General features: G+C 41.6%; 2 protein-coding genes across 23 annotated transcripts in view; both read right to left on the minus strand.

Annotated features, from left to right (window-relative positions):
• mapk8ip3 (mitogen-activated protein kinase 8 interacting protein 3) overlaps positions 1 to 2,095 on the minus strand; it is a 33,590-nt gene extending 31,495 nt beyond the window's left edge. For all 22 annotated transcript variants that reach the window (XM_069149787.1, XM_069149778.1, XM_069149786.1 and 19 more), the window contains exon 1: positions 1,064 to 2,095. In XM_069149787.1, the coding sequence (XP_069005888.1) occupies positions 1,064 to 1,369 (306 nt within the window). In that variant the 5' untranslated portion in view covers positions 1,370 to 2,095. The remainder of the gene's footprint in view (positions 1 to 1,063) is intronic.
• A 4,586-nt stretch (positions 2,096 to 6,681) lies between these two features.
• jpt2 (Jupiter microtubule associated homolog 2) lies at positions 6,682 to 12,123 on the minus strand. The gene is given in 6 exon segments (XM_069149798.1): positions 6,682 to 8,207; positions 8,209 to 8,255; positions 9,175 to 9,211; positions 9,695 to 9,837; positions 10,847 to 10,998; positions 11,941 to 12,123. Coding segments are annotated over 6 exon segments (693 nt in total). The 5' UTR covers positions 11,997 to 12,123; the 3' UTR covers positions 6,682 to 7,949.
• Positions 12,124 to 12,615: the final 492 nt, after the last annotated feature.

Consider the following 12,615-nt stretch of genomic DNA (forward strand, 5'->3'; position numbering starts at 1 on the left):
TGGGAGGAGGATTAAAGTTGCTTTATGATGCCTGCTGGATCCCACGGCTGCTGTGACACCGCTCAGGGAAAGACAGAGGAGAAAAAGAAAAAAAAGGCCAGAGGTGGAGTCTGGCCTGTAATGTAATAGCTCCATATTGATGTACACTTTTGTTGTCTGTGTCCCTGTTCTCTCTGTTATCAAGTGTAAACGCCCACCGAGAGTCATGCTTACACTTAATCACCGAGAACTGCTCTCATGTCTTTAATTTGTGTGTGCATATACTTTTTATATACTTATTTGCAAACACCTCCACTGTGCTCTGTAGCTGCTCAGGTTAAACAAAGTGACACTAAAATGATACTAAAAACAGAAATGTGTGTATTTAGTGAAGATTGAAGAAGCACTGTTAGCATTGGTATATGTAATAGTAATAACTAAGGTTATACGAGTATTAGTATCAGATCCAGCAGCACTTATTTAAAGAGGAATAAGAATGTGTCATGTTGTTGTCCATACATACACGAAAACATGTCGCTAAGAAGATATATTTTAGCTTCACCTTTGAGTAGTTTACTTGGATGTGTGTGTGTAATGTAGCCGACATACTGAACACATTTACTCTGCTGTGGTGATGTTGAGACAGTGAGCTATTATACTAGTCTTGAATTGTGAGGTATTTTATAAGGCATTTCCATGTTGTAGAAGTTTGTACTTTTGCTTTTCTACACTTTAAACCTACTTGCACTGATGTCTTTGGCAAACTTCTAAAATATTCTCGTAAATATTACACCTTAATGTTCATATCAGGTCATATTTTGATTATGGTATCATCAATTTCACCCAAAAATTTAGTATATGTGTGTTCACAAAGTAGACAGTGTTGTTGTCAGCAGTGTCTGCAATGCATTGAGACTAAATATAAACTGAACAAGCCCATGTCACAGGCCTAAATATGAGTCACATGCCTGACGAACCCTCTCCGTTACATTGAGACAGGACACCGTGACTATGAAGGAGGCAGCAGGAAATCGGATGTGATGATGCGGGTAAAGGCCCTGTAGGGGCCGGGGGGGTTACTCACCTCCTCCGCCTGCTTGCGCAGCGCTTTCTCCCTTTCATACTGGGTGATGAGCTGCTCGTTGTCTTCCTTCAGCAGCTCCAGCTCCACTTCGTGCTCCTGGTTCTCGGTCAGCACCGCGTCCAGGTTTTCCAGGACGTTCACCACCAGCGGCATCAGCTCCTTCACCACCTCCTCGTCATAGCTGCGAATGAGCCGCTCAAACTCCCGGTAGATGCTGTTGGCCAGGCCCGACACACGCTCCGACATCACGGAGCCGGAGCCGTAGTCGTCCTGGTAGACCACCTCGTCGATCTGCAGCTCCATCATCTTGGCAGCTGGAGCCGGCTTCTGGTATCCAGATGAGGCTGCGCTCAACAGTTTTTTTTTAGGCCTGTAAGGCGAGACTGTCACAGGGTTTGGTTCCGCTCAGCACAGGGAAAAGGGGGACATTCAATCACAGTCTTTCCTCCGATAAAAAAAAAAAAAAAGCACTTATGCCATTTTGCAGCAGCGCAGATTTAGTGGAAGGAGGCAGACTGTTGTGTGCGCATAACCTTGAGCTCGGTGCTGAAAATATTGTCTCTAATATTTTGATATGAACAGGGCCCCCTCCTCTTCTACCACCAGCCAGTTATGGGCTATCGCCTCCAGACGCGGCCCAGCTACTGCTCTCCTCCCGCAGAGAGCATCTGATCCCGGGAGCGGTGGATGTGTAGTGGGCCAGCCTGTGGATCGGCCCTCGCTGAGTCCATGTCGAGGAACGAAATGCCTTCGTCGATGATATTGCACCTGCCTCTCAGCAGCCGCAGCCATGGACCCCAGCCATTACTGGCAGGGAAAATAAATAAATTAATAAATAGGTGAATAAATAATCTAAGGCTCCCGATCACCGCCGACGCCCGATCCGCCACTATCGTATCGTTTCTTCCATATTGTCCCTCTCTTCCGGCGGGCCGCCGATGCTGCTGGCCAGGCTCGGGCGTTGATGGTGATGTCTCCTCATGGGAGAGGCTCTCCCTGCTGTTCAGATGGAGGAGCCAGCTGACCGACTCTGGCTGACGTCACACCGTCTGCATTGAGCAAGCGGAGTCACTGCGTCAAGTTAGACAGACGAAACCGGAAGCCAGCTTCAACATTTCAAAATAAAGCCGTAAACTACGATGACTGAAGAGTAACCACAGAGTAACAGGCCACTCAGGTTTAGATATCGATCAATAGTAAACAATTAAAATTGCTCAGCTTTTTAATGCTGCCAAAATTACTTATTATTTCAAATTGTAAGATCAGGTAAAGGCGATTGGTTGGATTATTTAAAATGGAGGATTCAGTGTTTCTGGTGTGTTTCTGGAGCTCGACACCGAGGTCACGGGTTTAAAATAACTTTTCGGATAGAAGAGAGGGGAAATGCATACCGGTGTTGAAAAGCTGCTGACTGTTCAAAGGGACGATAGTTCAACACTTGCAGCCACTGCGCAAAAATAGTTTAATAAATTCCTTATGTTTTGACATGACAGCCTTCTTTTGAGCATTGAGCCCTGTTACCCTGAAGAAAACTGACATGTCCAAACATTCAGTATTTTGTCAGCATTTTTGCATTGCTGGGACTATGTGACTATTTTTTTCTTCGCAAACTATGTTCCATTACAGTAAACTAAGAAAACAAAATAGTTTTTACCAAATGCACAAAACAAACAAGTTCAGCCTTATATCTTATTCTGTTGCCATTGAACCCTGTTGCCTTGAGGAACACTGTAATGAAACATAAATACATAAGTCAAACTTTAATCATCCTATGAAATCATACCTTCATCAACAAATTGTCTCTACAAGCTGAAAATCCTGATAATATTCCAAAAAAACATCTCCTTGGTCAGAAAAGTTTTAAAAAGTATTGCGCCCATATTGCCACACAATCCCAAAAATGTTTGACTACCACATTTGACATTATGGACAGATGCAGGAAGTCCCCCAACTCCTCAAGCACCTGAGGCATATTACTATTTGCAACAGGCATTCATTGGTTTGATCAATTGCTTATTAAAACAATATATTTATTTTATTTTCCGCGCTATACGTGTACATTTGTCAATTTGTTCATAAATTATTATTATTTTACATTGCTTTTTATGGTAGTATAATTTGAATACATTTTTTTTCTCGCCCATCTTTCTGCCGCTGTAACACTAGAATTTCCCCGCCTGTGGCTTCATAAAATATTATCTAATCATAGTGTTCTATTCAAAGTGTGCAATTCTACTTTTTAAAATGATTTTTACATTACATGAACATCTAAATACCGAATTTAAATAAATAATGCTTTGTACTTTTGTTTATTTCGTTTTATTTTGAAAGATGAAACAGGAAGTTAACGTTTTCCTCTATTAGCCCCCTTGATGCAAATCCGCATGAGTATCTGGTGCTAGAACATAATAGTAATGACGATGCACTCTACAACAATGAAATAAATTGCCTCAGAATCCAGACAGATCTTTACAACTGTACATGACTGTAGTTTTAAAACTAAAAATCTGTACTCTTGTATAGGTATTTGATTCTCCTCCTGGCACAATAAAATTACCTCACTTTCAAAGCACTTTTGTTAATCTCACTCGGTGAGAGCAGCTTAACACACCAAGCAACAAAAATATGTCCACACAAATTGTGAAGATTGGATTTTAAAAGGAAGTGCTCAGGTCTTACCAGCAAAACCTATAATTTTTTGTTGGTAAAAAAACACATTAAAAGTCTCAACAGCTTTGTTCCTGAAAAGAGTTTGTGTGAAAACTAAAAAACTGCAGCACAGAAGAAAGAATCTGCCACAATGTCAAAACAAAAAAATGGGTTCAAGAGTCTGTAAGGGGGCATCAAGTTTTCCAATAAATATTTAACCTCTGACATTACACTTAAAGATGATGCATAATCTCCACAGAGAATAAACAGCTAGTTATTTCACTAGTCACTTTACCAAATCAGTCTTTACATCCAAGACAGTATTTTGATATTTGTGTAAAAAGATAATGCTTAAGTGTCAAAGTTAACGAGTAGCACCGAGTCCTACTCAGTTAGAATAAATAGATCAATGGTTTAAACGCCAGCTGGAAATCAATGCATGCGGAGACAGAGGCTGCTTTTTTGTGATTTAAACCAAAACACAGTAACCTTTACATAAAGTGGTTTACAAATGTAGAAATGAATATCATCAATAGGTAATAATTAGAATTAGAGTTCAACTTCTAGCCTCAAAGACATCACAGATACAACAGCATGACCTGTTGGGAAATCACTTGCAGAGGGCAACCTTAGAAAAAGGGAAGTCGAGAGCACACATCTTTCTCTTGAACTTTCTTTCAGTCAAGTGTAGCTTTGGTTATTGTTTGCCGTGGAGAGGATGAACAATGGGGACAAAAACTGGCTAACAAAGCAGAAAAACTGCCTGTATAACAACCATACAGCTCCTATGGCAGTTATATCATAACCGCCTCCATATTAAACACGTTTAGAGCTTGAACTCAACAAAATGTAAAAATAAACACTCGATACTTACAAATGTGGTCATTCATGTACTGAAAAAACACAAATGAGAGTAAAGCTCAGTTTACAGTGAACATCTGTATCAGGTCTCAATGATCACATGGTACTTAAACTAAAACTATGAACGAGAGACTGCTGTATTATCGGTCAATGTGTGTACCGGCAATCCTGAAAAGTTACTGTATAAACAATGTCAAATAATCCAAGTCAGAAAATGACTGTCTGATGAATTGCATTGTAAATAAACAAAAATACATTTTAAATCTAACATGATGAATATGTGTCAGACTGAAGATTTTTCATTAGGTGTGAAGCATTAGTTTTTTTTTTTCCTCAGTAGGTGGCAGTGAAATACTGACAATGTTTACATTTCACACATAATCTGTCCTCAGATGTTTACAGCAGAAGGTGGGTGGTCCTAAAAAACCAAAAAGCCCTTTGAGATTCAGGACTGCTGCTTAATGTTGCACCAAAAACAGACTGAAACTTAAACCCGGTTCGAGGAGCGAATATATATATATATATGTATATATATAAAAAAAACTTAGAACTACGAAAATGTTATGCCCTTATTTTCTTAATTTTTCTTCCCTAGGTGTTTCTATTGTTTTTGTTCTTCTCTAAATGTTATTAAACTTCATTATTACCCGAGTAATGAGTTACAGTGGGGAGCAAACACCAAACCTAATTTGAATGTGTCAAGTCAAATAGAAGACTTTAGGAAAACTTCAGATTTATCCAGAATATTGAAGACCGTTTTAAGTGAGATGATCATCGAGTGGTTTTCATACTAACTTCCAAAACTCTGGACCGAAGCTCGACTCTTGTGACTAACTTGGGATTTCTCAGCCTGTTTTTCTTCTCGTGAGTTGCAGGATGCTCGACATCTCGGTGGTGCGAAACGAGCAGCAGCATCTTGAGATTTTCATGAGTTTCAACAGGTAAACTCCGTACTTTCACATTATTGCTCCACTAACCTTGAACATAAGAAGAGTTCTGCCTACATGGCCGGAAAAACTGAAAACGTCCGTGCGGGTGCAGCGCTGATCACTTGTCCCACGTTTTATTGCCTAAAATGCAGCTTGCATTTGCCAATCTTAAATATCTGAAATCAGCCGAGATGTCTTGATTGTCTGCTTTTATAATCACTCGCAAGTGCGCAGGAGTCGTGGCTAAGGAGGTTATGTGGTTGCCAACCGTTTTCCTCAATCCAAAATTAAACTATTGACAAGCTGCATTTGGTTGCTCCAGATTTTGTCATAATAATTCAATCAGTGAGAACCCACCGAGAGAAAAGTAAAACTTTGTATTAGTTTTGGAACTTGAACTAATGAATAAGCTAATGACCAAAGAAGTCCCAATTTTGTGTGCCGTCTGGCACATCAAGGACTCCGACTCATCTCTATGTATCAAATACAGACTTTGATATTTGCACTATTCTGTACCGTTGCTTCAAGGTAAATGGTCTGTACTTGTATAGTGCTTTATCACCTTTTGGTTTCAAAGTGCTTTAACATGTTTTCCCATTCACACACTAATGAGACAGATCACCATGCAGGGTGCTGCCATCAGGAGAACATTCACACACTGATGGTGCACCATTGGGAGCAACTTAGGGTTCAGTGTCTTGTTCAGGGACACGTGGACGGCAGGAGCTGGGGATTGAACCACCAACCTTCTGATTGGTGTTCAGCCCACTCTACCATCTGAGCCACAGCCTCCCAAGGTGAAACACTATTCTACAGATTCTAACGTGCGTTCGCAAAATCGAAACCAGTTTTCCCAAAGAACGTGTCCACTTTGTTTGAAAAAGAAAAGCAGTGTGCAGAGTGTCACCGCCGGGCGACGCCAGACTAACGCTACACCGTCAGTGACTCGGGAATAAAACTACAACTCTGCAGAACTGAAGACTTGGACGGGATTTTATGTTGAATTTACACTCATCCAGAAAAACTTCTGACCGTGTGTTGATGGGATTTCAGTTCCGTTTAAGTCCCCGACACGCGTTTCACTGACCACACCGCTCATAATTAGTCAGGATTGGATCTAAAATACTCTGTGAATTTAAATGTCTTTGGAATGTAATGCAAAACCCCAAAAATACAAACTTTCAATGCAAAACAACAGTTTTATTGCAATACACAGGATTTCTTTCTTCCGCAGCGCTCATTGCTTGCTAGGCACGTCAGCACGGAGGGGACAGACCGGCGCTGCAATACCATGAATGTGGGTGAAAAGGTGATTATCAATGAGCCCGCCTGGACTCAGGTAGGCCACGCGCTTGTCTAGAGTTCACTTGTCTTCAGCCGTTTTAATTTAAAACATAAACAGAGGTCTACCCCAAGCAAAAAAGGCTTGTTCTCGGATAAAGCAAGCAATGAGGACACGAGAAAAAAAAAAGTACCTGCACGATACATTCGCATAAAATCATAATGGAATTTCTTTGAGGAAGCAGAAACCTTTGGGAGTAAACGATTGCATTCATCTTTGTTTCAATTCGTGTCCATTTTTGGCATTTATTCTTGATCAGAGATCGTGTTCTGACAGCGGATCACTATTATGCACATGTCGATTAAGGAGTAACTAATGAGAAGGCCATGAAGATGAAAAATGCTAAGGCGATAAAATACTTTCGGATTCTACAGTCACACATGTATTGCGTTTCAAAATTTGCCAAACAATAGAGTGTATGTGGTTGTCTAATAAAGTTCTGTCTGCGCCGAAAAAATAAAGAGGGGGGGAAAAATATAGTGGCACTGGTGAAACTCCCTGAAACGGTTTACGTCGGTGGGAAGATTTGTTCACCGTTCCTGACTGAATTAGGGTTTAAAACAAACACCTTGAAATCAGAACAACGGATGTTTCCTCCCGTGATGTCGGTTCCACCAAATCGTTTGATTGTAGGTCCATTTAAAGATGAAAATTGTTCAAGTTCCAACATCTAAACCGTTCTTGAGATGCAACACAATGTTTTTAAAACTAGAAAATTGCTCCTTCAACCAAACCACATTTACACACTTTACTATTAAACAGTGGAAACAGCAATTGCAAAATTGAGATTGAACAGTGCTACAGTTAAAGTGATTATGTGATAGCGAGCCAGTTGATTGACTTGTAGGTGATTGTATGACTGCAGAATATACAGAGTTGGACAGTGAGCAGTGAAGTAGGAAGCAGGGCTGAAAGTGCAAGAAAGTTTGGGGCAAAGATATCAGACCAGGAATCTGGTGCGAACAACAAAAACCTCCAGTCTGAGTTTAGACGCTAGAGGTGACAGTAACCGTCAGTAGAGCAGTGTAGGAATGAGAGAAGATGGACAGGGCAGCAGACAAAGAGTGAATGGACATAAACGGTGAGAAGTGGTGTGCTGAGGTGATCAGTAGAATACCACACTGGACTTTCCTCCGGGGGGGTTGAGGACTCGGTTGTGAGAGCGAGGCCTCGGGCCCAGGTGAGGCTCGTGTTTCTTCAAGCTCTCATCGGGAGGTGAGGAAGGAGAGGGCTCTGGAGGGGCCGCCACGGCAACGGGCTCCGGAGGGGCCGCCGCGGCAACGGGCTCCGCCGCCACGGCAACGGGCTCCGGAGGGGCCGCCACTGCAACGGGCTCTGGAGGCGCCGGCACAGGAGCCGGGGGGGGCGGTTTCTATCTTCATCTTAGGCTGGCTGACTTTGGCTGCAGGTGCTTGACGGAGGCAAAAAAAATATTAAAAAAATACGCGCTTTACAAAAACGCCACAGCAGAAAAACTTAATAAGGGATTTGCAATGTGTCGGCTTACACACAGTGGAAATCACTAATGTTAGCGTTACAGTTGAGATCCAAATGGGATCAATGACAGGAAGAAGGTAGAGTTGATGGATGTACGGTTACTGACTGTATACCAGCATCCTGGACCCCCTGAAACTGGTTCTACACTGAACACAAGCAGCTAAACGGAGTCACTACAGCCTGGATTCAAATGGATAATTCGGTATTTACACTGACCCGGTGACAGTAACTATGTTATAGCCTTTCATTGACTTTGAGGGACCTCTTTGAGGGTCCTTCTGGTTTCATTACTTCATATATGAGAATATTCCCCACAGCTGCATTGACGTTGTTGGATTAAATGACAGATCTGGGGAGGATAATTAGCTGGTTTGTGGTGGAAATAGTTTTGTTAGATTTGTATTTCTGAAAAGGAGAAGATAATAAAAGCTCTTTTCAACTTGTTTTATGTTGCATTCACTCTGAATATTTACTGACCTCAGAAACTTGGAGAAAACACAAATTTTATAGTAATTACAGTTTTTGTCACCCAGCTGTGGCATAACCACCGTCGCCACTGATGTGTGGTCACAGCTTTAAAGAAACCCCTTTATTTAAAACTAGATTTATACTTGAGCGTAAACAGTTATGCACATAAATATCTTCTTTCCTCTCCAACTACAGGCAGGCGGTAATATTTAGGATGCATTTCCAAAGAATACAACCTTTAAGTGCAAAATTTTAATTCTATTAACCATACGCGGACTGGAGTTTGTGTGTGTGCATATATATATATATATATATATGAAGTTCTTCTACCTACATGGAGAGGTTCCTTAAGGAAACACACTCACCTGGTGATTCACATTCAGGTCCCACACTTAGATTGTCCTGTAAAAAAAAACATGTGAAAGATGTCTCAATCACAAAGGCTCTCCTGTTAGTGATGTTTAAAACTACAGCAACAATTACAATTCTGTAAAAAACAACAACAACAACAGAGGGCAATAAGTAAAAATTCAATACATTTGCCAAAGAATAGAAACTTCTTCTAGGTCACACTACATGGGTCTGAAACCATCTATGGTAACACTCACTCATTCAAAATTTGAACTCTTGCGATTAAATTATAGTATTTATGTAAATTATGATAAATTTGAAATTTTCTGTAGTCTGCAAACAAAAACACTTTTCATAGACAATGAGCACAATTCTAATTTAGGGTCTACGAGTCCTTTAAAAGCTCACTGGTGAGAAGATTCCCTTAGTGGGGAGTAAAATGGCAAACAATAACAAGAAAAAAAAAAGAAAGAAATATAAGTTACATTATCGTTAGTGTGGACAATAAAATGGAAAGTTAAGCGTACAGCCTACCTTTGGCTTATTTGGGTGGCTTCGGCTCACAGGTGCATTTTCTGCAGCCCCAAATATGTTGCTGGTTGGTCCGCCTGGGGGTCCTGGTCTCTGTCGCTGAGCTGGAGGTTCAGGTTCACCAAATATTCCGCTACTCTTCCCACCTACATAAAGTATTACCGAGATACTGTATGTTTACATGCTGCAGCAGCGGCCTTATGACACTGTCCCCTACAGTTACTTATACTGGATTCAGAATTTGACATCTGAATTGAGATTCTTCCGGTCCAGTCACCTTTCAGCACCACACATAGTGCATAAAGCAAAGTAGTATCATACATTGTACACATTATAGCAGCTTGGCATCTGGTACTGACACCAGTTTTTGAACAATACTTTTTCCAATACCAAGATCCATTTTAACAAAAAGAGTAATACATTATGCATTGGGCTACAAATCTGTTTTTATTTCATTTTTCAGCTGCTCTGAATTTTTACACGCACAGAGCCTTTTTATTACATTATGAGCATTGAGCCTAAAAAAAAACAAAAATGGAGCAGCACCTTCGATCTCCTCTTAGACATTCTTTTTCACACGAAGCCCCGTCTCTCTCGTGTTTTTCAACATCCAGCATCAGTTGATGCTAACTAGGCAGCAATGCACACGGAGAAGCCTTTTCCACATCCGGTTACTGTGCTGCAAGTGACTCAGACCGGCTGCCCAGGTAGAGCCTACATATGCAGTAGGCATTATTGCCTCACTTACTCCGATGACATTTACTCCTTACCTATTGAAATATCGAAGCAATTTGATCATCTGCATTCAAAAAAAAAAAAAATCGAAGTTCAGTACCCTGACTTGCATACTATACCCTGATCGATTCAGAGGGGCCACAGTGAAAATTGTGCAAATAAAGTAGTCAGGGTGACTCAGCAATCCCCTTTTGGAAACTCAGACCATTTCTTTTCAACAGTAGCGTGAGCTCACAACATACTTGGCCATACCAGATACTTAACAAAATCTGGAGGTAGGTTAAATGCGGCCACACACTGCAGTGAAAGGGTTTATAGAGGAATTACCACATTAGTAATAGTTTGCACACCCTGGACATTAACAGACACTATAACCGGTCTGCCTCTGCACATCCATTAGCCCTGGCAGGTTGGTCTGACCTGGGGGATTGGAGCGTCTCGGTACACTCTGGGGCTCCTCTGGTGCAGCAAAAACTTTAGAGGCCATCTTATTGGGTCTTCTGGATGCTGCAGCATCCTCTTCATAGCCACCGAACAAGTTACTGGAGCCGCCTCCAGGAGGCTGCAACACTCTGCAGAAGAGAAGAAAAGAAAAGAAAAAAAAAAAATCATTTACATGATCTTATCTCATTTAAAACCAGTTTCCTTGTACAAGTGTGACCTGGCAAAGATAGAAATCATATAGAGACAAAGGGACTTTTGCCGTTATATTTGGAAATAATCTCACTTGCACAAGGTGCCACTACATTTAAGTTACAACACGCATCTGAGGCTCCTTTGTGAAAGCAGAGACGTTTCTGGTGAAAGAGGATTCATGTTTACGGATTACTTTTAGAAACATGATGTCATGTTTTTACGCTCTTGCATACAAAGCAGACGTGTTGAAAACAGTAACCTGGTTATAAATACGTTACAGTGCGGCCGACAGTTTGAGCCAACGCCACCAAATGACATGTTATTTGATTACACACCCGGGAATGGCGCCGCACGTCTGTTAACTCCAGTTTGTTTATTGACGCTTTACTTTGTTAAACTGTTGGAAGTTACATGTCGTCGACTGTTAAGATGAGCTGATCTTTCGAGTAGGGGGGAAAAAAACCCACACAAAAAACGAAGTCGACCTCGCAGTTTGAACAATGTGGGCAACAACGACGTTGTTGGAGAATACAAAGAGGAGCAGTCAGTCGGTCACAAGAGCGGGTCGCGCTTCCGCAGCAGACAACGCCTGGACGGCTAGCTTAGACAGACGCCGCTGCGCTCTTTAAGTTTGGAGCTCCAGATAAACGAGCACGACCGCTTTTGTGAAGTCACTCGGTTCCAGCGTTGTCTTAGAAGACATTAGCGGAAAAGGTGATTGTGTTTAAAAAACAATAATAATAATAATAATAAAAAAAACTACGAGGTCCTGTCAGCCGACGCTAACCTACATTTGAAGAGACGAGCTGACGGAGCCTACAGTCGGAAAAAAAAATGTCCGTTTCTTCCGCAGATAAACACACGACTATATTAATCACCTTGAACTTGGTTTCGAGCCCGTTTCCAACCCTTGAAACATGTTCGTCGAAGTCATAGTGGTTTTGTTTAGAGACCTTCAAGTTTCCGAAGACAACTTCGACCGTTTGCCAACGAAGACGACCAGCAAGTTTCCCCCCGGGCGGCCCAACCGAACTCCGTGGTGAGGAATGTCAGCCCACCCAACGGTGACACAGGAATATAACTGGTCCTCTGCCAGCACGCTGCGACGTGGTGCGCTCGTTACACAGCACCCGGAGCTCCCGCTGGAGATACGGAACTAAGTCGTCGGTTACGTAGAAGTCTTTTGAGACAAAGCTTTTTTGTTGTTGTTGTTGTTACACCTGAATAGCGTAACTGTTAAATCTAGGTAATACTATTTATATTTATATATAATATTATATGAAAACCTAAAACTCCGCCCTTCTAGTCTGTCGAAAAGTACCTGTAGGTGAGTTTATCGTCATAGATGGCGCTTGTATTTGTTACTAGGGTGCTTTGCACGGACAAAGGCACGTGGGTGAGTCTGTAACGACAACTAAAATACAAATAAAAAAACATATGCTGCTGAATCAAAACCTTTTTCTGCTGTATTTTGTGTGTTTCTGCCTGTTGCAACTGTGATTATCGTTCGTGATTTGTCCCATGCCGTAAAGGCCGGTGTTTTCGCCATACGC

Source organism: Embiotoca jacksoni, unplaced genomic scaffold (genome assembly GCF_022577435.1).
Source record: "Embiotoca jacksoni isolate LCO1_2020_lvr unplaced genomic scaffold, fEmbJac1.0.p SCAF_15, whole genome shotgun sequence".
NCBI lineage: Eukaryota > Metazoa > Chordata > Actinopteri > Embiotocidae > Embiotoca > Embiotoca jacksoni.